The 26271-nt window shown below is 40.9% G+C and overlaps 1 protein-coding gene across 1 annotated transcript in view; it reads right to left on the reverse strand.

Annotated features, from left to right (window-relative positions):
* Nucleotides 1–3257: 3257 nt before the first annotated feature.
* Nucleotides 3258–26271, reverse strand: part of LOC139564112 (glutamate receptor ionotropic, kainate 3-like) — a 129692-nt gene continuing 106678 nt past the window's right edge. The window contains exons 11-16 of the mRNA XM_071383314.1: nt 23645–23868; nt 19509–19627; nt 13667–13884; nt 10952–11177; nt 7930–8183; nt 3258–7229 (exon numbers count right to left, since the gene is read on the reverse strand). Coding sequence (XP_071239415.1) covers nt 6843–7229; nt 7930–8183; nt 10952–11177; nt 13667–13884; nt 19509–19627; nt 23645–23868 — 1428 coding nt within the window. The 3' untranslated portion in view covers nt 3258–6842. The remainder of the gene's footprint in view (nt 7230–7929; nt 8184–10951; nt 11178–13666; nt 13885–19508; nt 19628–23644; nt 23869–26271) is intronic.

Here is a 26271-nt window from a genome sequence, read left to right on the forward strand (position 1 = left end):
CACTTTAACTGACACATTTACTCAACTCTCTCTCCCCTCTTCTCCCACTCGCTTCTATTTCATTCATTGGCTCCCTTTGTTCCTATCTTATTACTCATTGTTTCCTACTCTACTTTCACATGACACACATTTAACCACTTAAAACATAAACACTCTTAAACACTTACACATTCACAATTATTTTTTCTCTCCCCTTTGCATCGTTCTCAATTTATCCCCCATAACATTTTCATACTCTCCTTCTCGTACTATCTGGGTTTTGTTCTTAATTTCACTCGACCCGTCTTTTCTCCATCCTCCACCTCACTTGTTTCTTTCGACATCGCTCTCTTCATCTGTCCAGTTCCCCCACTGCCTCCCTCTATCCCTCCCTCCATCCCTCTCTCTTTTACATACTCTTTTACATATATCTCTTTTCATATCTCTCTCTTTTCATATGGCCAGTTCCCGCCCTCCCTCCATCCCTTCCTCTCACCCTCTTTTACATACTTCTGATTTCACTACCTCTCAGTCCAATCCTCCCTCCACCACCTCTCACATCTTCTCACATATCTGTCTTCATTGCCCCACTCGCTCCCTCTGTCCATCCCTGCCTCCCTCTGTCCCTCTCTTTTTTACATACTCCTGATGCTCTCCTCCTGGCCCCTGCCTGTCCGCAGGGATTAATTGATAGTGAGAGATAATAAATCTTCCCATTAGGAGCAGGCCCCTGCCCATCGCTCATTATGCACCAGCTGCTCCTGAGCGCTGGGTTCCCCTGCTTCCTTTAACACCAACGTCTGGCATCTCCGCGGCAGCAAGGTTAATCTCTCTCTGTCGCAGTTCTGTCTGTCTGCTGGCTCGCTCCGTGATCAGATGCGAGCACACACGCACACACAGACACACACCAGTCAGATGTTTTCAGTCTGTGGACTATTGATAATTGTTTTGAGATACACTATATATACAAAAGTATGTGGAAACCCCATCAAATTAGTGGATTTGGCTATTTCAGCCACACCCGTTGCTGTAAGGTGTATAAGATTGAGCACACAGCCATGCAATCTCCATAGAAACATTGGCAGTAGAATGGCCCATGCTGAAGAGCTCAGTGACTTTCAACGTGGCACCGTCAAAAGATGCCACCTTTCCAACACGTCAAGTCATCAAATTTCTGCCCTGCTAGAGCTGCCTCGGTCAACTGCAAGTGCTGTTATTGTGAAGTGGAAATATCTAGGAGCAACAACGGCTCAGCCGCAAAGTGGTAGGCCACACAATCTCACAGAACGGGACCGCCAAGAGCTGAAGCGTGTAAAAATCATCTGTCCTCGGTTGCAACACTCACTACCGAGTTCCAAACTGCCTCTGGAAGCAACGTCAGCACAAGAACTGTTCGTCGGGAGCTTCATGAAATATGTTTTCATGGCCGATTCGCCGCACACAAGCCTAAGTTCACCATGCGCAATGCCAAGCGTTGGCTGGAGTGGTGTAAAGCTCGCTGCCATTGGACTCTGGAGCAGTGGAAATCATATGATGAATCATAATTCCCCATCTGGCAGTCAGACGGACGAATCTGGATTTGGCGGATGCCAGGAGAACGCTACCTGCCCCAATGCATAGTGCCAACTTTAAAGTTTGGTGGAGGGGGAATAATGGTCAGGGGCTGTTTTTCATGTTTCGGGCTAGGTCCCTTCATTCCAGTGAAGGGGAATCTTAACACTATAGCGTACAATTACATTTTAGACGATTCTGTGCTTTCAACTTTGTGGCCACAGTTGGAAGAAGAACCTTTGCTTTTTCAGCATGACAATGCCTTCGTGCAAAAAGCGAGGTCCATACAGAAATGGTTTGTCGAGATCAGTGTGGAAGAACTTGACCGGCCTGCACAGTGCCCTGACCTCAACCCCATCGAACACTTTCAGGAATAATTGGATGGCCGACTGCGAGCCAGGCCTAATCACCCAACATCAGTGCCTGACCGCACTAATGGCTCTTGTTGCTGAATGGAAGCAAGTCCCAGCAGCAATGTTCCAATTTTTATAGGAAAGCCTTCCAAGAATAATGGAGGCTGTTACAGCAGCAAAGGGGGACCAACTCCATATTAATGCCCATGATATTGGATGGAGATGTTCAACGAGCAGGTGTCCACATACTTTTGGTGATGTACTGTAGTGTGTCTTGGGCCATGATTCAATGGACGGACTATGTATTATGTGCTTCCTTTCTTGAAATATTGCATTCTGTCACTTATTCTGTCACTTGTTATGTCGGTTATACAACTGTTCTGCAGCCAAACGATGATGATGATGATTACTGGGATAGTATAAGGGATGATGGTTGGCAATCTCTATCAAGGCCTAGACAAAGACTGTTAAATTAGAATGTATCTCTGCTTGCTCTTCCTCATTAAATGTCACAGTAACAGACAATAGCAGAAGAGACAATTTCTAAGAAGGCTTCGATGCTCTCATGTATGGATGTTTGCCATTGAGTAATAGTCATGAAATAGACAAATGGTCGCTCAGTGTGTATCAGTAATTACCCCTGGAGTCTCAGACGCGGTCACTGCAGATGAACTCTCCTCAGAAGGCCTCTATCCATCTTTTCGCGTAGCAGAAGAGCCCCCCACATTAGACAGCTCAGTCACTTACCACTCCAACATACACTACTCTCTCCACTCTCCCTGCTTGATATGCATGTCTTAGCGAGTCACAATGGTAATCTTGTAAATAGCAGGTTTAAAAATGCACAAGTTTCTCTGTGGCGCCCTCCTGTCTTTCATGTCACCGTGCACTTATACTTCAGTGGTTCGGTATCAGCAAGCTCAGGGAAAGCATGACTTCAAAGGGATATTCCACCCAGAGTGAATGGATCCATACGGCAAATGGCAACAAAGTTCTCCTTGAGCCAGCTCTGCAGAGAGAGTTTGGATACACTGCAGTGTGAAAAGTTTACCTTTCCATACCGAGAAGAATACAAATGTGAAACATCCTGAGAATATAATGTACCGCTCCACTAGTAGTGCAAAACAACCTGTTAATACATAGAATTCCAGAGTAGATGTTCAGACCTGCATTCAATCTGTGCTGTACATTGTTGCAATACATTGTAGTTGACCAATCGGAGAGTCAGCTGGAGATTTTAACCTGAGAATATGTTGGGTAGACTACAATGTATAGCATTGCATAGCAACAACGTATTCTCAGGTTTAGTTGTATGAATCTCATCTCTATCAACTGACACAGTGTCTATGAATAATAGGACTCAAACAAGAGTAATATAGTTTTACATTTTTTATTTAAAACTTTCAAATCATATAACCCATACAGCAAACTGTACAATTGAATTATTCACAGTGTGTTAAAAAGAAAATAACGCAAAAGCTTCTCTATGATTTTATAGTTCCCCATGTTTGACTTGGTTATTCTAATAATAGTCTTCTCTTAACACATACAGTTATTAGGTAAACAGAAAATGTTACAAAACGTTACAAAAAACTATATTCATAGAAATTCTGCATGTCCACAAAGAAAACCCTGGTCGGCACCAACATATTGTTTGAAAGGTTTCCTGTCAAACGATAGAAGCAGACAATTCAGCTCAACTCAAAACAAAACATAAATAAATACCTAGCGCTGTGACTGTTCGATTGCTTACTAAAGTGTAACTCATACCACATATTATGTGTCATTTTATTTTTTTCATAATTTTTATCTTAGATTTCATAAAATGTTGTAAAATAACTGGATTCACATTTTGGTATAAAAAAGACAGTATGCTTTATAACTGGGACTGAATTAACTGAACTAGGATTGAATTAACTGAACTAGAATCTTGGTAGTAAATTCAAATAATTGTATTCAAATGGATCACGGATGTCCATTTTCACCACAATTATTTCGGCGAGTATGTGGATTGACCAAAAAAAGCAATAAAGTAACTTGTGTTTGCAGTCAAAGGGGAATTCAACTGGAAGCCAGTCCAACCTGTAGTGTAACAACCAGTCTTTGCCCAACTGCATCATGGGTTTCAAAAGAGAAGAAAAGCGAGATCATACAAAATCTATTCTAAATGAGTTTCCGCTACAGTTTTGGGGAATTCAATATCACAACGTCACATACACCTCATATCAATATATTAGGTGTGATAAAATAAGATTTACATATAATATTCTACTCTTGATGATCATAATCCAATATAATATATTATAATCCATTCCAATCGTATAAATTAATATGGAGGATGGGGAAGTGGGAGTGGGGTACAGGTTAACGTGGCATATGAAACCAAATTTAAATTAAGAAATTGTGTTTGGCTGAGAACAAAAATGTATGTATTTACCTGTAAAAATTTAGCAAAATACATTTTCTCCTGTTCATCTTATCTACATATACTCTACTTTGCAGATGGAAGTTGATTAACATTTATACAATGAGTTTCTACCAAACCAATAATAAGTCACACAGATTTAAGTTTCCTTGAATCTTTACATTGTTAATGTTGAAAAAAAGGAACCCAAGATAGTTTGTCTTTTTTATCAATATTGTAAACCTCACAGAGGTATGCTGTCTCTTCAGCTCCCTATTCCGGCAGCTCACATATAGACTCCTAGCATCCTACAGCTCAATACTCATTGCAGATATACAGTTTATAGGCGTTACAGACGACATAAACACAGAAAACCAAACTTCAGATCTTCCGTCTGTTTGTTCAACTCATCATCTGAGCATGATATTGGTTCGTGATATTGACTAATTTAATGATATCTATCTCTAGTGCACAGTATGAAAATCATATGCAAAACCAAAGGGTCTCGTCAGCCACTTGGAGCTAGCCTATCTCATTTCCGTGACGGTAGCGTAGCGTTCGGTAACGCTGCCACAAAGCTTTTAGATCGGCCCTGCAATATGAATAAGCTAAATAATTTGCGAGTCCCAATGGACATTCACTGTTGCCGTGGCCACAAAGTAAACACACATAGAAGGAAGAGTATGATGACAGCATTTGTTTCTTACTTATACGGTCCCTTGTCCATTGTCCTCCGCCCAACACACTACTAAACCAAGTCATTTACAGTCACCTGCAATTACAGAACTAAAACCAAAACAGCTAAAAACAGTGACTATGAAGTCTGTACATCTGTACTGTGCTCTCCGCATTTCTTTCATATCACTGATATTTTTAGATTAGAGTGTCTGTTTAGCAGTCAGAAGGGTTAGATGGTAATTCATTGCAAGCAGCAAAAGCAATTCAATGGACGTTGTGCGATTATAACATGGCTATTTCTGAGGGGCCTTATTGTAGAGACACTTTGACAAAATGGAAACAGATGGCTAATTGCCCTCTGAAAATGCTATATTGCCATAGATTTTTTTTAAGACAACTAAAAGCCAATGTAGACACATTTCTCAAAAATGTTTATTAAGTGGACATGGGCAGAGATAACCAACTAGAGATAACCATCTAACTAGCCATCTAACCATAACCATCTAACTAGCTAGCTGACTATAACCCTAACCATAACCCTTCAAACATGAATGGTATGATTGGGTTTAACATAACCATAAATATGTTATGCTTTTATGAGTAAGTCAATTCAGTTTATACCCCTAAATCGCACAGTTGTTCAACGTGTAAATGTCGAAAAAAGTAATGAGGCCAGGTAGTTATTTTAGAGGACAATATAGACTAGTAGTGCAACAAGTACACGGCAGTTCATGTCGTTTATCATTGGGAGCCAAATAAGAGTAAACACTTGCATTTTGGTACATGAATACGTTGAAGCAAATCACTCCTCGTTCATTATCCCATGGGTAATGTATATTTGTTTGTTTGATTAATAAGATACCCCCAAAAAAGTCATTATATTTGATAGAAACACATGACCCGGTGTTGTAAAGAGGAAAAAGGCCATGGATATTCTTTTTGAACATAGTCTAATTTACAAATACATCCAATGTTTAGTTTTATTTTACGGGCATCTCTTTGCCAGTTGGCTAGTTCATTGTTCTTAATTTTTTTCACATACTAAATTATCTTAACGTCCACAAAACATATGTCTGAAAATAATGTGGTGAAGCACAAAACAAATAGGGCCCTACTTTGTGTTTAGTCACAATAACAAAATGGCACCATATGTGGAAACGTTATTCATTAACAATAAATCAACGTCTCCCCATTAAAACTCGGGATAGCTTCAGTGATAGCTCTCTCTCTTTGAACAGTAATTTTTTGTCAATTAAAGATCATCTGCAAACCTAGTTCACTGAGTGACCAATGCTCTCTCTTACTATGGGATTTGCTCACTGTTGGGATTCCATTGCTGTCATCTGCATGTACTAAGGACGTGTTTATTGTAGTGGAATTATAGAAGACCGATGGTCCAAGCCATGCGTTTAAAAACGCCTCCCACAAAATAGACGGTGACTCAAAGTGAGCAAATCAAGAACCCAATGTTATGTCTGTACAAGGTTTGAGGTAACATCATTTTCTGCTGCCAAAGGACCTCCAGACAAGATAAAAAAGAATCGGTCAGAACTTTAACTTTGAATGATCGTGATGTGCTATGTGTGACATAACTGATCTCCCATCAAAACCCCATTTCCCATGTCTGTCTGTAGTTCTTTTTATTGCCATGCTCAACGAAGCCAACTCTGTCTTTATGCCATATGTCCAATAAAAAGGTTGAATCTTTGTTGTCAATCAAGGATTCCTTGGATATCTTGTGATTCCTTGGTGAGTGTATTTTTTGTGTTACGTACGTAAACATCGGACTTGAATACAGATTATTTGGAGATGCTTCTTCTCCTCCACCTCACTCTCTATCTTTTTCTGTCTCTTTTGGAATACATGGGTGAACGTTGTCATACCTGTGTCGCCGATGCTGCCATTTTGATAGTACCATGTTTAGATAGTGTTCCATGTTTCGTTAGTGTCCCTATGTCGCTGTGGTTGATGGTGAATCTGGTGATCCCCTCGATTCCATTGTCCCAGGTTTCGGGACCAATCACGCCCTCCACATTGCTCAGGAGGCTCTTTCTCTGGGAGGCGCAAACTGTCACGGGAACACGGGGGTCATCCCAGTGTTGCAGCTCAAGTTGTCCTTTCCCGGGAGTCGCCGGTCGTTGAACGTGTGCATGTTGATCACTGCATCCGTCTTGACCGGGACCTGGTGGCGGGGCTTGTGTTTCACACGCGTCCCGCAGGTGAACGACTGTCTGATCTCGTCCACCATGGCACTGCAGAAAGACCTCTGGGCAAAAAGGGCGAGGATGAGGGGAGAGAAGGGGGGGAAAGGGATGGGGGGGTAAATGCCTTAGCTTTAAATGGTTCTGACAGCATAGAGTGTCAACAAAATCAAGAGTGCAAAACACATTAGCCATAGCACATTCATGCATGTTGTTCCTCTCCCATCGCTGACAGCCATGTCAAACTGCAACCCCCACCACATGCAACCCACGCAATGTGCACTGTTCCTGCTCTGTCAGATAGATTGAACACAGAGCCGTATTCTTACCCCATTACCTATACAAGCATGCTTGACACAACCCACTTAGTTGCATAACTCCAATCTGCGATTTACAACTGTTGAGATTAATGGTATTCTGACATCTGCAATGACTAATAACGGATTAATTCGGCATGCTCCAATTTGCAATTATGCCTGTTAAAATTAAATAAATGTTCTATTTTATGGCCAAATAGCACAGGGATTATTTGAGGGAATGCAAATCCCTTTAATAAAGGGAACTGAAATGGACAGAGTACAGCTTGGATTTTAAGGTTGTGTTCATATTGTTAGAAATATGCAGAGTTAGGCAAGTGAAGGATCTAAAATTAACCAATATATACTCTACGTCATGCAAACAATGTCAGTAATAAAATAATCACATCAAGTACATAAATTACTGATCAACAATCTTGAATCAGATTCATGGGGATAATATCTACCTGCTCACGTTTCGCCGTCTTCCTTAGCTTGTATATGAATTCGGCTATAGCCACAAAGACGGAGAGAACCAGGCCAGACGCCAGCACTATAAAGATCCCTCCCAGGTTCTGAATGCCCATGGGGCCGGCTTTCTCACGGCGCTCTTCGTCCAGACAGCTGCTGCCGCTCCACCACTTCTCCTTGAGCATGTGCAGACGGCCATCTTCCAGGATGCTCAGGATGGCGATGGTCACTTTGTCCCGGTATGGAGAGCCTGTAAGGCAAGCAACAGGTCTGCTTTAGACTGGTTGAAAGATAAGATAAACCACTAGCTGGATCTCGTTGATGAGGCCACAGGGGTGTTTTCACCACATATGGCTAAAATGTATATGTTGTCATTGCATATTAATATACAGTACCAGTCAAAAGTTTGGACACACCTACACATTCAAGGGTTTTTCTATTTTCTACATTGTAGAAAAATACTGAAGACATTAAAACTATGAAATAACACATATGAAATCATGTAGTAACCAAAATCAAAATGTATTTTAGATTTTAGATTCTTCAAAGTAGCCACCCTTTGCCTTGATGACAGCTTTGCACACCCTTGGCATTCTCTCAACCAGTTTCACCTGGAATGCTTTTCCAACAGTCTTGAAGGTGTTCCCACATATGTTGAGCACTTGTTGACTGTTTTTCCTTCACTCCATGATCCAACTCATCCCAAACCATCTCAAATGGGTTGAGGTCAGGTGATTGTGGAGGTCAGCCCTTACTCAGACTGGAGGTGTGTTTTGGGTCATTGTCCTGTTGAAAAATAAATGATAGACCTCTGAGCGCAAACCAGATGGGATGGCGTTTTGCTGCAGAATGCTGTGGTAGCCATGCTGGTTAAGTGTGCCTTGAATTCTAAATAAATCACAGACAGTGTCACCAGCAAAGCACCCCCACACCATCACACCTCCTCCTCCATGCTTCACGGTGGTTACCACACATGCGGAGATCATCCATTCACCTACTCTGCGTCTCACAAAGACACAGTGGTTGGGTTAGGGTTAGGGTTAGGGTTAGGGTTAGGGTTAGAATTTGGACTCATCAGACCAAAAAACAGATTTCCACCGGAAATTTCCACTAATGTCCATTGCGTGTGTTTCTTGGCCCGAGCAAGTCTATTCTTCTTATTGGTGTCCTTTAGTAGTGGTTTCTTTGAAGCAATTCGACCATGAAGGCCTGATTCACTCAGTCTCCTACGAACAGTTGATGTTGAGATGTGTCTGTTACTCTGTATACATCTGGCCCTTCTTTGGACACTGTGTTAACAAACCTCCAAACGAGCTTCAACTCCATTCAACACTCCTTCCGTGGCCTCCAACTGCTTTTAAATGCTAGTAAAACTAAGTAAAACACAGCCCATCTGTAAATAGCACACCCGACTACCTCACCCCATATTATTACTTACCCTCTTGCTCTTTTGCACCCCAGTATCTACTTGCACAACATCATCTGCACATCTATCACTCCAGTATTAATGCAAAATTGTAATTATTTTGGCCTCTATGGCCTATTTATTGCCTACCTCCCTACTCTTCTACACTTGCACACACTGTACATAGATTTTTCGATTTTTCTTTTCTTTTGTGTTATTGACTGTACGTTTGTTTATGTGTATCTCTGTTGTTGTTGTTTTTGTCGCACTGCTTTGCTTTATCTTGGCCAGGTCGCAGTTGTAAATGAGAACTTGTTCTCAACTGGCCTACCTGGTTAAATAAAGGTGAAATAAAAAATAAAAAATATTAAAACTTGTTAATGTGAAGCATTTATTTGGGCTGGAATCTCTGAGGCTGGTAACTCTAATGAACTTATCCACTGTAGCAGAGGTAACTCTGGGTCTTCCATTCCTGTGGCGGTCCTCATGAGAGCTAGTTTCATCATAGCTCTTTATGGTTCTTGCAACTACACTTGAAGAAACTTTCAAAGTTCTTGAAATGTTCCGTATTGACTGACCTTCATGTCTTAAAGTAATGATGGACTGTAATTTCTCTTAGCTTATTTGAGCTGTTCTTGCCATAATATGGACTTGGTCTTTTACCAAATAGGGCTATCTTCTGTATACCAAACCCACATTGTCACAACACAACTGATTGACTCAAACGCATTAACAAGGAGAGAAATTCCACAAATTAACTTAAGGCACAACTGTTAATTGAAATGCATTCCAGGTGACTACCTCATGAAGCTGGTTGAGATAATGCCAAGAGTGTGCAAAGCTGTCATCAAGGCGAAGGGTGGTTACTCTGAAGAATCTCAAATATATTTTGATTTGTTTAACAATTTTTTGGTTACTACATGATTCCATATGTGTTATCTTATAGTTTTGATGTCTTCACTAATATTCTACAATGTAGAAAATAGTAAAAATAAAGAAAAACTCTGGAATGAGTAGGTGTGTCCAAACTTTGACTGGTACTGTAAATCAATTCAAAGTTTATTAGTCGTGCACACAGTTTTGCAGATGTATCGAAATGCTTATGTTTCTAGCTTCAGCAGTGCAGGTATAGATCTTTTTTATTTATTTAACTAAGCAAGTCAGTTAAGAACAAATTCTTATTTACAATGACGGCCTACCGGTGAACAGTGGGTTAACTGCCTTGTTCAGGGGCAGAATGACAGATTTTTACCTTGTCAGCTCGGGGATTCAACCCAGCAACCTTTCGGTTACTGGAACCAACGTTCTAACCACCATGTACCGGCCGCCCCAAATATCTAGAAATATCTAGCAATAATTGAACAATACACACATAGTCCAAAAATGACAAAAATACCAAGAGTAAAATAAAAAAGTAGCACAGTAGTAGTTAATCGAAATGCTCTGCATCGAAAGCACAAATATAGGATTAATGTGTTATTTGTTTCTGTCCAGCTTGAAGGACCACCTCCTACCAGTGTATCAGTGGGGGATGGTGCTTGTTGTAGGAGTTATGGAGAGCTAGCTCAAGAAGCTATTATATCTATTAAGGTACAGATGTTGTTCCATCTTACCCATGGGAGTACCTATTCCATAGCCTTTGCTGTCAATGACGCCTCCAACCTGGGTGAGGTTGCAGTTCCGCTGGGTAATGTAATCGATTGTGGTGGACTCCATGAGCAAGGCATAGTCAGACTTCAGAACCCTCTGGATGCCGTCCTCAATGGACTTGACCAGCGACGTACTCTGTTTACTACTCATAAAGGCCCACATCTTCTCAAAAGTAGAAACCTTTGATTTCTGTAAGGGGAAGAATTGAAAGTACAATCAATGTTGAATCTCAGATTGTGCATTACACCTGGTCAAAGGGGCATTGAGTCGACACAGTTCTTTTTTTAAATGAACATGTTTTCTACACTGTGTTGATCCCATTACACTAAAGCCCTCTCATCTTTGTAGCACATAGTATTGGTGTTGAAAATACTCTGGCAATCTTGAGCATCTATCATGCTGTTATTATCCTTTTCCCACAGTTCTCCATTTCGAGAAGTATATAATTGTACGAAAAAAGGAATGGATTGGAGCCTTGAGCTCCAAGAAAAGGAATACACTGTGCAATGCCACTTTAACGTCCACTGCTTTCAAGTCCTATATCTACATTGACACTTATATACTTTCATACATCTATTGTTTATTTTTATATATAAAAAGTGACGTGTGCCACTGGATATAATAATTTAATAAGGGGAGGTAATGTCATCTATTTTCATCCACAGGAAATAGGGAAAAAGGCTGGATTAATTGAGTTCCTCTCTATTAGCCTTGCGTTTGTCTATGTGATATTTCATGCTATTTGACAAGGGGTCAAATGTTATTCCATACCTAATTTGAGATAATTACTGACTCATCACCATAGTCATTTGAAAATATGAAGGATGTTAAAGCTCTTTAGTTACTTAATTCCTGCATTGACGGTTAAAATGTGAATACATTTATTTAGACGTGCAGGTGACACACATACAGTACACCTGATTGTCAAGACAGCATAGCGCTACTGTAAGTGTGCCAGAGATTACAGTGCAAAGATTGACTTTGCCCTACAGTGCCCTTCCATGCAGTGTGATTTGACATATCTACAGCTACTCCCCGACCTCTTCAGTATTTATCAGCTCCCTCATCTGCTTCAGTCGAGCTCGTTAGCCCTCCCAGTGATAACGAGAAGGAACCGAGGGCACTTGAGCTCTGCAACTGATGAGGTAATTATAGACACCTGTGTCTCCTCTGACTAATAACACTGCAATCATATATGTCACTAATCAAAGTAAACACGCTTAAGGAGTAAAATCCACTTTTTACTGTTCCGAGAACTTACAGCAAGTTCTTGACTAATTGTCAATAATCTTTGATTTAGAGAAGGTTCAAATAGATGTGTATAGCTCAGGGTAGACAGGCAGCCATTAGGTACTGAAGGCCCTAAGGAGGAGATGATTAGTAGGATACGGTGTGTTTCAGTAGGGGCTGGAGCAAAAGCCTGAACACTCAGTAGCTCCCCAGGAAGAGAGTTGGCCACCCCTGGTTTATACCATAGCCAGTAGTTCCAATGATTAGGCAACTGATGACTCTAATTTGGTATAATCACAAATTCTAGTTACTCCATGGACCATGCCTAATCCCTCATTGAACTCCATGTTAATCAAGCCTTATGGAATAGAATGGTTACTAATGTTCTCTTTCTCTCCTAGTGGATTTTTTGGTGGTCACTGGGAATCTTTATGTGGGTGAAAATTCTATTGGTGGATATTCTGATCGGGTCATAGAGCAGCTGAGACATATTGCTAACAGAGAGTAGAAATAGATAAATTATGAATATTAATAAAAATATTTGTAACACACTTTTCAAAATCCTAAAGTGCCAATAAATATAATATAAGTATAATATTAATTTAATGTAATATGAATAAACCAATATAAAGGAAATAGGGATGACGGAAATAGCAAATGAGAGAAGAGAGAAGTCAACTAAAAATACATCTTCAATTATATTGTCAGGGCAGGGGAGACTGCAGACATACTCTTTAGCAGAGGCACACATATTACATCGAGTATTTATGAACTATTCAACAGAGAATATTTGAAAGTGTAAAACTGGGACAATCACCCTGGGTAAAATGATCTGTTATCGTTGCTATTGTGTGCCATAAACATATGGACCTTCCCTTGTCCATAAAACATTTTCCATAGCACTGTGTCCGATATTTTCCATTTCTTACACAGAAAAACAGCAAACCCTTACATGTTATTCAGCATCTGAGGCGAAACTCAAAATAATAAAATAAAGCTGAGAACCCTGCAGGGCAAAAGCTGAAACTTTGAAATAAAAAAATCATTATGGAGGATCACATCAAACAGCGTGGAGAAGTGGAGAACTTGCTTTTGCAGCAGGAATTAAGATCTAACTGGAAAAAATATATATATATATTTTCTGGAATATTATTTTATTTTATTGAGAACCGTACTGTATATAAAAAAAAGTACTGATCCAGCATCTTGTCTCAGTTCTTCATAAACACGTTTTATGACAATATAACTGCGTGTACTCAGCGTGCTTCAATCATTGGATGGGGCTGCATTCAAACTGCTTAAAATGACTGGGGAATTGAAATGAAGAGATTTAATTATGTTCTTTTCAGATAAGGTTCCTGGCAGATTGTTGGGTAATGAAATCAACATGAAACAAAGCACAACTCAAAACCAAAGCAAAGACAGACCCCGTCTTCTAAGACACATACCTTGAAGAAAGACATGGTGGCACCGTCTTTGACCACGCCATACTCAATCTTTGTCTGCTTGGCGATGTCGTCGGCAGAGTCCACGGGCGACTCCATGCGCTCCACGGTGAGGAAGGCGGCCAGGTTGGCCGTGTAGGAGGAGATGATGATGAGGGTGAAGAACCACCAGATGCCTCCGATGATCCTGGTGGACAGGGCTTTGGGCATCAGCTCAGAGCCTGGATGGCAGACAGGGTGAGGGGGAACAAAAGTCATCATACAGATACACTATAGGTATTCAGTCGCTAATTGTTTAGCTCACATTTTGGCTTGAATTTTGGCTGTATGGTTCATATACATATTCCATGATATATTAGGTCATTTCTAGACAATATTTCTGGCCATTTAGGAGACCCGTTTTGACTCAAGAGTACCCCCAGAGGCCAAAGTTTAGCGTAGCTTTTATAATGGAGATGTTTGACATCACATATACATCTTCTTCAAATACGACTGTTACAGAATATAACAAACACAATGGTTATATGGTTGCTTTTTCACATAAAGGTGATTAATGGAACACACACACTCTTGGTCTTACTCAAAGTCTCAGATGGAAAACAACTAAAGGGGCATATCTAGGTACCTAAGTTTGGAAAATGGATTATACTTTAATTTGACCACAATTGGCCGATTATGAAGGAAGCGGATCAGCACAATTTTTGGGGGGGGCGATCCCAAACTCTAATGCCAGATACAGTAGGATTCCTGGATCAACACTAACCCCCAGTCTGGGTTGAGAGTTCATTTTAAGATAATGGTCATGATCCAAGCTGACAATATTCCAGTTGTGTTTCATGCACCATTCAATGGTTGTGTGCAAGTTATCGACTGCAGAGTCAGGTATCTGATTGCTTTATCATATGATGAGGTTAGTTGCAATTTTAAACACCTATACATGCATTGTGAGATATCATGCTCAGGTCAGAATCAGGTTTATTGTTCTACAAGAGGAAAATCCGAGCACAGCTCACACATGAATGCAACCCCCCCCCCCCCCCCACCTGCCCATAGAGGGAAGCTACATATAATTGTTCATTATAGTGATAAACCCCCGGGATGAAACTCCTCCAGAGGGGCGCAATGCGACACTTAATTGACCGGTATCTCCGAAATGACTGGAGGAGATCAAAGCAGTAATGGAGTGGGTGGTCTGGGCTGGAGATCTGGCATGCATCTGCAATGTAGTCAGCCTGGAACGCAGCCTCTGATACCACCAAGCTTAACAGACAGAAATCTATTCTGGTGTTTTTGAAATAATAAAGTGACACGTGTTTGCTTTTTCGCTGTGGGGTTTCATAAAGAAACCTGACACTAGGCCTGCGTCCAATTAAAATAATGTCAGCAAGACAAAGAGGTCACATCTAAATGTGATTCTGCTCTTTCTCTGCCTGTGAAATGTTCCACCTCCTTTGCCACAGCCATATGTTCTATATGCTTTCTTTTATTTGGGCTGTTGCATGCATTTTGAGATTACAATGTGTCTGTTTTGTGTTTTTTATTCTTCTTTGCATGATTTTTAATTGTGTAGAGCAGTGTCTCACAAAGAATGCATGCATAACATACATCCATTTGTGACAACTTACATTTGACAGGTTGAAAATGGCTTATCAGTCTCAGGACATAAATGTTCAATTACTTAGGTTGGCCAGACTGCCTCCCACAGCATTTAGTATGACATTGTGAGGTCCTCCGTCAGATAAATTCCCATATATCTTGTTTACAATTGCTTTTTGACTCACGGTTAAAGTTACCTTATTTTCTGTCCCTGTCGACGTCTAAAACAACCTCTCCACCAGAGGTTGTGTTCAGTGCCCTCCACTACTTTACTGAGAAGATTTATGAGGGCAATTTTGAAGAGTAACCACCCCACTGAGAGGAGATAAAGTGGTCAGCTTTTTAACCTTCCTTACCCAATTTGATTGGATTTGTCCTTTGCGATTTGACAGCCTTACACGGTGGCTAAACAAGGCCAGTACAGTAACACTCCAAGGTAAGAACTATCACTTAAGAATAGGAGGACACCCAGCTCAGCAGTCAAACTGGTAAGGAACTGGAACTGGTAGCCCAATTGGATTCCAGGCCATAAAATGCCGTTGTCAGCTGGAGTGCACGGCACCTAGAACACTCTAATAAATACAAAAAAAACGGATTGGTCATATAGTGCTGCCGAGGAGATAAAACCCTGTTAATGCGTTATACATCTCCTTGAAGAAGGACTTCATGTCTTCTAAGCCAAAGAAGTATAAATGTCCTTTCAGAGCAGAAGACAATGATACAGATCCAGTCAGCAAAGCAACACAATCTCAGTGACTGCAGTGCTGCTGCAGCTAGAATGGCTCGGTGCTGACATCATAGTTTCAAGTAGTAACGTCATGTGAAAGGCCTTGCAAAACACTATGACCCAAACAAATCCAATCTAAAGTATGTTACAGGATGGGGGATGTGACTCTAAATACACACTACGGCAAAATGGCAATTTTATTGAGAAAGGTATTAGGCTCAGGGATGCTGAATGAATGAATGAAGGACATTCTATTTTTGTGCCAAAGCACCAGTTGGCAACCCGTCCCTTATGGGATTCATTGACACAAACAAACATGGGATTGTTTACTGTGATGATTAATAGTTCACTGTGATGATTAGTAGTTCACTAGTGTTCACTGTGATATAGTTCACTGTGATGATTCTGTGATAATTATTGATGCTTGTAATATTACATACATTTGCTGTGATCCACCTGTGTGAAATTCATGCGTTCACAGTACCCCCTATCAACCATAGTACAATATTCGACTTGCAAAAAGCATTCATAACTACTCATGGCTCCTTATAACAGCATTGACAAAAGCACACATGCTTAAGATAGATTCATAATGCATTACACAGAAGTGTCTCATAAAAAAAGGAAACTGCTTGCTCCATCGTCAGTTTGAAAAAGGACAATCAGAGCCTTTCTGGGAGTTATATTGTCTGTGGATTTAGAAGCACTGAGTACTCTTAAATGCAATGCCCTGGCTTTCTCCCCATATTATTTTCCCCACAACCAAAGCTTCAACTTAACATCAGGGAGGCACCTCTTCCCGTGAGAATCATTACCTGCACTTAACATTCTCTCCTTAGCGGCCTCATCACATAAAAACACGCTCTCTACGCCAGAGGCTGTTAGAGCTTGTTAATCTCTTTTAAATACTGAATGTCATATAAACTAAAAAAAAATTCCAAGTTGAGAAACTCTCTTCTCCTTATCGGAATAAGATAACACAGATAAGGTCAAAACAATGCCCCATGACTATAAATGCAATATTTTGCACTTATGTTACTTGCACATTTTGCATATCAATATAGCAACTTATATTCATGTTTCACCCGTTTTGCAACACCTATCAGACACTATGTTTGTCATGGGAAAAACCTCACACGGCATGCGGCAAGGTGTGCTTTTACACCTCTCCATTTTGTGTGTTCTTCTTGTTTTGTAGGACACCTCACTCCCACAGACAAGCTGGCAGGATTTTGTTTTATTGGGCTGTTCTGTTCTTCCTCTTCCCAACATGTCCATTTGCATTTTAAACATGTCAATGAAATGGCTTCCTCCTCAGCGGCTGTCGGTGAGTTTGGCAGCAGAGCATAAGGTGTCTGGTTTGTATAAAAAAATGCACCCTTTGGATACATATTTGTATCAGGGCAGAACACAGAGCACTTTTTGCACTTTCCATTAGCACTTATTGTATTCTTTCCAGCATGGAATTAAATGAAGTATATTTCTCGGCCTCCTTGGTTTTTCTTTTTTTACGGTTTGAGTGTGAGCACCTGCTGTACTCCATGGTCATTTTTTCTCTCACGCACCGGTCACCATTCCCCTTAGCCTGAGCACAGACCCTCAAACTTCTTTGCTACAGACAGGTAATCTGGCATTTTCCTGAAATGCCAGATGGCCAGTCCGCACCTGGCTACAGAACACATAGGTGCCACAATTACTCAATACTAGTCCGTAGACAAATGTGTGCAGGCAGCACATGGTGCTCCAGGGTGAAGACTATGTTATTTCTGCATTGATAAATTACATGACCAATCGATTAGATAGTATAAAGGTTTGTTATAAGGAACTGGATAAAAAAACGCATTTTGTGTGGGTATGTCTTTCAGAGAATCAAATGTTTGACCTACTTTTTTAGTTAACTGCAAATGACGCAGGTTATTTCTTTTTTTTCTCTTTCACTAAGTCGGATTGGGAAAAGGTAACATGTTTAAAGAGTAATTGTTACATGTTAACGTAATTGTTCTAAGCGATTCCAGACCACATTAGCACTATGATCTTAAAGGGATAGTTCACCCAAATTACAAAGGTAGATATCCTTTTGGTTTTGTTAACCTTGCTACTGTCACCAAATGCATTTTTTCTTTTGCACTTGTGTCCAAAGAACAAAGCAAGTCAATATCCCAGATGAAATCATTTTCCGTGTTTGATGTCCAAATCATTTTCAAGTAACTGTATAGACTCTTAGACCATTTTGCTGTGTCAAGTAAAATATCCTGTTGTATAGTATGTAGTCTGGGGGAACGACATTAACCTGCTTAGAGGAGGACAGTATTCAAAGGAACAATATTCTTTACAAACACAGGTGGTTTAGGTTTCAAGTTCAAGATTCAAGTGGTTGACCTACCATTCCAATGACAAAGGACTATCAATCTTGTTCAAAGATGAATCACCAACTTCCTGTTTTGCTCGTTCCTCTCCTCCCTCGCATATTGTACTGTTAGCCTCCTAGCCTCCACTCACAATGCAAATTGTCAGAGATACCATGCAGCTACGCGGGAGAGCTGCCGAGGAGTACAGCTTTTGTGCTTAATGGATTGTCGCATTTGCTCTCCTTACCGGCAGAGATCCACCGCCGAGCCTCCCTAATTTGTCTTGTTACATTGAGGTTAAACATTTTATTAGTAGCTCTTTTTTAAAAATCCTCGGCTGACTTCATTATGTCAAAGCATTTATGGGGCTCCATTTGCTTACGAATGTCTTTAAGGGTGGGCGAAGCGACTGCATTAGCTTGGTGTCGCCGTAATATCCTTCCCCTAACCTTCCTCAGATTTGTGTAAGCTTACACAGAAGGTGGAATAATTCAAATAGGTACTTTAGGGGTTGGGGAAAGACTAAAGTTAACTGTCTGGTCGGGCATAAGAAAGATGCTGAGAATTGACATACTTTAATATTATGAAATTATGCATAAAGGACAATGACAATACACTACTCCAGCATCATAAAAGGCCCAAGTTTAACAAAATGTAATTTGTCCCGAGAGCTGAGCTGTGTGTCGGACATAGATTTCGACAATGGGTCTTTGGTACAAGCACTCGGGAAACACAACAATATAAACATCAACCTTGTGGCCATAACCAACGCCAGCGAGGAGTGACAGCTGGCATTTGTCAGACACGTTCTCCAACTTACCCTTTCGTCCCAAAACACAAACAGCTGTGTTATGGGGGGAAACAAATGCTACCGTGTTTTCTGTCTCTACCTGCCACATTCTGACAGGTGTCTGACACCTACTTTCTCTCACCACTCCTGTTTCTATGAGCAGGCAGGGAGGTGACAACAGCTTTCTTTTGTAATGTACGTCTGAGCTGCAGTTGTTCCTGACGGGCAAGTGTCTTCTAAAACAGTCTCGAAAATGGAAATGAGGTAGCTTGTCAGTTAAAGAGGTGGAGAGAGGGAGGGTGGTTGCGCAGAGGAGGAAGGGAGTGGAGGGGGGACTGTTGCTTTTGACATGTGAAAGAGGGAACAAGCTAGGCTATACCATACCTTGCTGCATGAGGGAGCCCACACCGAACCAGAAGCTGTTAAGGAGGGTGAAGTTGTTCTCCACCACATCGGATCCGGGATTGCAGGGATGGGCGTCGTACCATTCGTACGGACTGAACCTACAGGGAGACGGGTGGAGACGGATATCAGGAACAAAGGCTCCAGTGTACCACAATTTCGGCATAATAGTGTATTGTTACTGTGGGGCTCAGTTAACCCTGACGAGGCATGGGGAAAGAGATCATGTGCATTAGAATTCAATCCCTTTCTCACCAACATCAATATCAATATAGAAATAATGGGTACTCATGTAGCCCGTTATACAAAGAAAGAGAAAAATGAGTTCAAAGGAAAACTATGACTCAAAACAGTTTAATAATCAATGATATAACTGTGTTCATGCTGTAATATGGGGATGGGGGGTAATATAGGGACTTACACAGATCTGATATATTGCTCCCAAGTTTACATGTATTATGCATGGGTATACCTATCTTTGATTCATTTCATGCTCTTGGCCAGTAATCCTGTGGCTTTTGGGATGAACCATAGTAATGCATCACAAATTGGTTCTAATAAGATGGACCAGAAGCTGTGCTTAATAATACATTATAGTTCTCTGCATCGAAGGCCTCTGGTGGGTATAGCACTCCTGATGTGTCCTTGAGCCTAGCACTTAACCTGAATTTCGCCTGACAAAACCACCCATGAAGCGTTAGTCTACAGTGTCCCTAAAGATCTGTGCAACTGTGGGCACAAATTACGGGGTGCAAAAGGAGACATATTTTCTTATGGCTTTTTACTCACTATACAAACAAAAGACAAGCTGTAAAGATGTCCACATTTATTGTTTTCAGTAAACTTGATTGTTAGCGGTGCATTTGACATAGCATTTGTCAGAAGTGCTGACGTGCTCTTATGTGTCCTTGACGATAGCGGTGTCTGTCAACCCTGTTCAAATCAAAAAGTTTGCCGTACCTTTATGTATCTCTGTAGATATCTCGCTGTGCTCAAAGGTAGCTAACTGTACACAAAAATACCACTTTCAGGACGACAGATATTGAAATGTCATTTTGTGATAGAACGAGGCACGCAACGCTGAAAATGTAGTAGTATAAAACCTACGAAGGATGTGGTTCCACGTACTCTGCCATTTAGTGTAACATCTTCTCAAAGTGCTCCACAGCATAAATCCTTTAATGTAGATGAAACAGTCACTTTTAAAGGCAGATGGAGAGATAAAACATGGTAAATGTCAGTGCTTTCCCTTCCTGAAATTAATTTTGAAAATGTTTTCAAATACGATCTGATTTATTCAGGGTGTTTTGCTGTCAGAGGAGAGGAGAGGAGAAGAAGAGGAGGCTTAGATCCTTCGAACCCAGATAGAAGCAGCATATTTTAAGAAGAGATGCTATCTACTGGCTTTCATGAACGTTCGCCAATGAGTGGAGATAATAAGGTAACTCTTCATTTGGATAGTCTATAGAGCATCTACAAATGGACTATCAGTAACATTTCAAACGTACTATCTACTAACCCTAGCACTAACCCTAATCTTAACCCTTACCCTTATTCTAAACCTAACCCTAACCGTAACCTTATCAAGCAGTTGCTATCAACAGATAGTTTGTTGATAGTATGATGCTCTACAGATAGACTATCCGGATTATCCAAATAAAGTATGACCGAAAATGGTCCCGAAAACAGTCTATTCAAAAAGAAGAGACTAAATCAAGACCTTTAAGTTAGATGTCAAACGCTAATGATCTTTTTTTACCTTGTTTTTACCTTTTTTTACCTACTTTTTATTTTATTTTTTTTAAACCTTTTTGTGTTAACAAACATTTCTAAGTGAGAACCATACATATAGTGTCAATAAAGTGTTTGCATCTCCACGTTCCTCCATTTAATGAGGAAGGTGTTTAAAGATGGCGGCCTCCATACACTAAATACAAATGAGTTGTTTACCAAATTCGCTATACTGTACATTGCTCTATGTTACAATTATTTTGTATCGTCATTAGCACAGTATGTACAGTATACATGAACACAATTTAAGCAGACAATTTGAAAAACCCAAAAAGTAGATTGTGCTGATTTATTGGCGCATTGAACCATGTCACGCCCTGTAGTTTGAAAACTCAATGGATACTGGGAAAACCATGACGTCATATCTGAATTCCCGAAATCTTTATGCACCTTCGCCATTCACAGCGTGTTTGTCATTCAATCTGGTCACACTCTAATGACGCAAAAATACCTCCCATAAAATCTGTCCTCTAAATAGTATGGATGAGAATCAGAAAGCAAACCCTCGCCTCTCCCTCATTCTAGACAGACATAGCAGAAGCACCTGAAGCCGTAACTCAAAGAAATGTAAACTTAGCCAATGTGTTGCTATTTGAAAGATAAGGATGACCGGGGAAAAACTCCATTATTACACACTTGCTAGAGTGTAAGTTCTTATCAACATTGGCATGGTATAGAAGTCTTATTTTGTCATCTGTATTCCACTGCCAATTTTTTTCTTATGGAATTTCAAAGATACATTTTCCAGGTCCTGGACAGTGTATTGCAGCATTGATGCTTGTGATGATTTCTACCCCCCTAGTTACATCCTTAAAGTGATCCCAGGTTATAAGAGCACTGATAAGGCAAGTGCAAATACCGGGTACTGCTCAATGTTTCCTCTCTTTCGTACTTAGAGAATGGTTGCTTGTGATTTATTTTCTGTTTTCATACTTCTGTAAGCACTCAAGTAGGTTTCCCATATTGTTGACCTATGGTCATGAACTCCAAGATGGCTGTGGAAAAACATAAGGCTTAGTTCTCTTCTCGTGGGTGCCTGCTCAGTGACCTGGATCATGATTGTCCAGAAAAGCTTTTGACTTCAAATGTGTCTGAATTGTATTAAACTATAGACTATCAGTACAGTATGTGCCTACCTGATATTGAACACATACATTTGCCTCTTTCGTCAAAGCGTTCTGGTTTTTCCAACATCTCAAGCACCCATACATCGTTTGGCTCTAAGCACTTCTGCTCGCTTTCTAGGCAGGTCTCCAAAGAATGATGCAACAGTCAGAGATGATTTTCTACTTGTGCTTACAAAAACAGGGTGCTAAAATGAGCTTGTCTCAAGACATAATGGGAGAGGGTTGAGGAGAGCAGCTGGCTCCTCTCAGAACCCCAAGCCCCTTCAAAAGCTCTACATTGTCAGAACTTCCTCAAGCACCACTCCGCATTTGGAGGCATCAGGAAGTGGTGAGAAGCAGTGACAATGGCCACAGAAAGCGAGCAGGATGCCTGCAAGTGGCACATGGGTTCTTTTCTTTCTCTCTTATGTAAATAATTCCATAGAAAGTCTCAGGATCACATTTGGAACACATAGGGAAATATTGAAAACTATCAGAGATACCCTGACCTCAATCCATACTAATTTCAACTTTCAATTATTTTCAATGATTTGCGGGGAATGTGGAAAAGATAACAAGCACAGATAAATGTCATGAGAGACATTTCTTTTTTTATTATCACATTTCTTTCTCCAGGTATCGGCAGGTATTTATTTTTATACATTTGAAAGACGAAAGTTACAACTGCAGAGAAATTATACAGGAAACGCTTTGAATTGGAGAGAATAACTTCGCTAGTGGTTTGCTACTCTCATCTTTTGCTTCCACTGCTGGGCTCCACAGAGAGCCCATGCTGACATAACTGCCTTGATCACTACCCACCAGCTCACACAAAATTTTGGACTTGTACCTTCTCTTACCCCCAACTGATGAAATCACTTGAGACCATCATTGACTGACTCGGTTCTGCAGAGATTCAGATTGGCCAGCCTCAATTTGTGCACTATATCCTTCCAGATAAAACATTTCCACATCGCTGCAACAATACACAGTTGGGGGCATTAAAACGTTAGGTTGCGCCTTGGTTTTGGCATGTTCAACATGGTGCTCCCCTAGTGAGAGACAGTGTTGTCACAAAAAACTGTATCGCTGCACAAATTTTTTTTTAACTAACTTTTTCGTGCCTGCAAATACAAGTAGAATAAACAAAATATATCACTCTCAATAAAATTCAATGAACACAAACACACACAGGCAGAACAAGAAAAGTCTGGGACTCACCTGGCGATGACGAAGAGAACACAGCTGACGCCTAGGTAGGCCAGCAGGATGTAGACCCAGATGTCCGGGGTCATGGGGTTGAGGAAGGAGAAGAAGCCGTTGTTGGTGGTGTTGGGCTTGCGGTACAGGATGCTGATGCCCATGCTCATGAAGGGCTTGGAGAAGTCCACGACCTTCTCACGCAGGTAGGTAATGGTAAGAGGGGCCACAGCCAAGTCAGCTCTCTGTAGGGGAGACAAGAGAAGGGACGATCAGTCAAACGATAAGACCCTTTCACTAGCTTTATTACCTTTGTTACCCCAAAGCCATAAGACTGCTGAACAGTTAATTAAGCGGCTACCCGGATTTTCTGCTTTCACCCCCTACCTACAGTACATAGCGTTTCAATCAATCACCTAACCTAACCAAACCGACATGTACATATTACCTCGATCAATCACCCAACTACCTCGTACTCCAGTACACTGACTCGGTACAGGTAATCCTTGTACGTAGCTTGTATATAGCCTCATTATTGTTATTTTAGTGCTATTTTATTTGTATCTATTTGTTAATCCTCTTACTTTTTAACTGCATTATTGGGAAAGGACTCGTCAGTAAGCGTTTCACAGTAAAGTCTACACTTGTTGTATTGATTTGATTTGAGCTTCTTTTGCTGGTACTTTCATATGTTCTTCAGGTATTTTTGAAAATCATAGATCTGCATGAACCATTGTTGTTACACCAAAAAGGTACATGCAACTTGAAAACCAGTTAGAGGAAGAATAAAGTACATTACATTGGTAGTTTCATAACAAGTATTATTAAGTCCTGTAACATATGACATAATTTGATCAAATCAAAGTTCTATTGAACCTCACACCAAAGTAATTTTGCAGAGATCACAGGTTGCCCCCTCCCTCCAAATATTCGCCAATCTTTTTTTTACATGAGAGATGACAAACACCCGCCCTAATGAATCACAAGAAACAAGGGCCATTCTCACATGCCTTCGCACCAGCTTCTCCCCACGCCTCCACTATCTGGAGCCTGGTGCCTTCTGACTAGGCTAATATAGCTCTCTGAGATACTGCCCTGGCAGGGTCTGACGGTGAATGTTGCGGCCCATGATTTTGCGTCTGGCTGCATATTCAGAAGGTTACCGTTTACAAGGCCTCCCCCCACACCTCAAACATGTCAGGGTTGAACAGGAGATTAATGAAACCAGTTGCTTGGTTCACGCTTGGATTGCTCCCTTCCTCGGAAACAAAGGAAACTCACAAAGGGGTTTGGACCAATCTCCTTTTCTTCCTTTTTGAGTGGTGGCATAGCAACAAAGCTCAGTGTGCTAGCACCAGAACATCCCTGATGGAGGTCCGTTAAATTAGGTATTGGTGAGTACATTGGAAAGTGTGGAGGATGTCTATTCCTGTAGATCATATGAAGGTCTGAATTACCAGAACCCTGCTCCCTACAAGCTCAGAAGCATTCCAAGAAAGTGCTCATAAGTATTCCAAGAAACAAATGTAGCAATTAATTGCCCCCCCCCCCATGTGTAATTTGTAATGTATGTACAAGGCTGACAATGCATCGAATCAATCCCCTTCATTTCTTAGCTTAGCTGACATTACAATGTCAGAGCAATAACCTCTAAAATTAGAAAACAAATGCTTTTGTGGTGTTAAGAAAGTAACTCAAGGATATTGTTTTTGCTGTCTCTACCACATAGCTCAGTCACTCCCCCCTTCCAAAATAATTACTAATTACTATTCTAACATTCAGAGCAGTCAATGGGGGTCAGTATAAGAAAATGGTCGAACTCCGCGTGTGACCGTTTGGATTATACCTGCGCCTGTGGCCAACACTGTGGTGGCTAAACACAAGAAAGCCTAACAAAGAGAGACAGTGTGGGCACAGCCAATCTGTCATGTGGTGCAATCCACTGTGCCCTCATTAAACATGTACATTTACAACACACACCCGCTTCCTCTGTTCTCTGCCGCCGACCGCCGCTTTTCAAGCTAGCTGCCACTCAACCGGAATACCTAGCAGCAGGTGATCCCAGCCAATCTCAGCCATCCCTATGGTGGGCTAATATACACGCTGCACGGCTATTTTTCTGCTTACACGCGTATTGCCGAGCACACGCGTGATAACCTAATAGTACCCTGCTGAGTGCCACATGGCTCTGTGTTATCTGTGGGCGCGCAGATGGTATTGTAAGCTTAGAGCTGTGCTACCTCCATACTGCCACACCTGATAACATTCTGTAGGATTCATACAATTACACCAACACTACCGGTCAAAAGATTTAGAACACCTACTCATTCAAGGTTTATTTTTAGTTTTTTACTATTTTGTACATTGTAGAATAATAGTGAAGACATCACAACTATGAAATAACACATATGGAATCATGTAGTAACCAATAACGTGTTAAACAAATATATATTTTTATATTTGAGATTCTTCAAATATCCACCCTTTGCCTTGATGACAGCTTTTCAAACTCTTGTCATTCTCTCAACCAGCTTCACCTGGAGTTCCCACATATGCTGAGCACTTGTTGGCTTCTTTTCCTTTACTCTGCGGTCCGACTCATCCCAAACCATCTCAATTTGGTTGAGGTCGGGGGATTGTGGAGGCCA

The sequence above is a fragment of the Salvelinus alpinus genome, chromosome 35, assembly GCF_045679555.1.
Source record: "Salvelinus alpinus chromosome 35, SLU_Salpinus.1, whole genome shotgun sequence".
Lineage (NCBI taxonomy): Eukaryota > Metazoa > Chordata > Actinopteri > Salmoniformes > Salmonidae > Salvelinus > Salvelinus alpinus.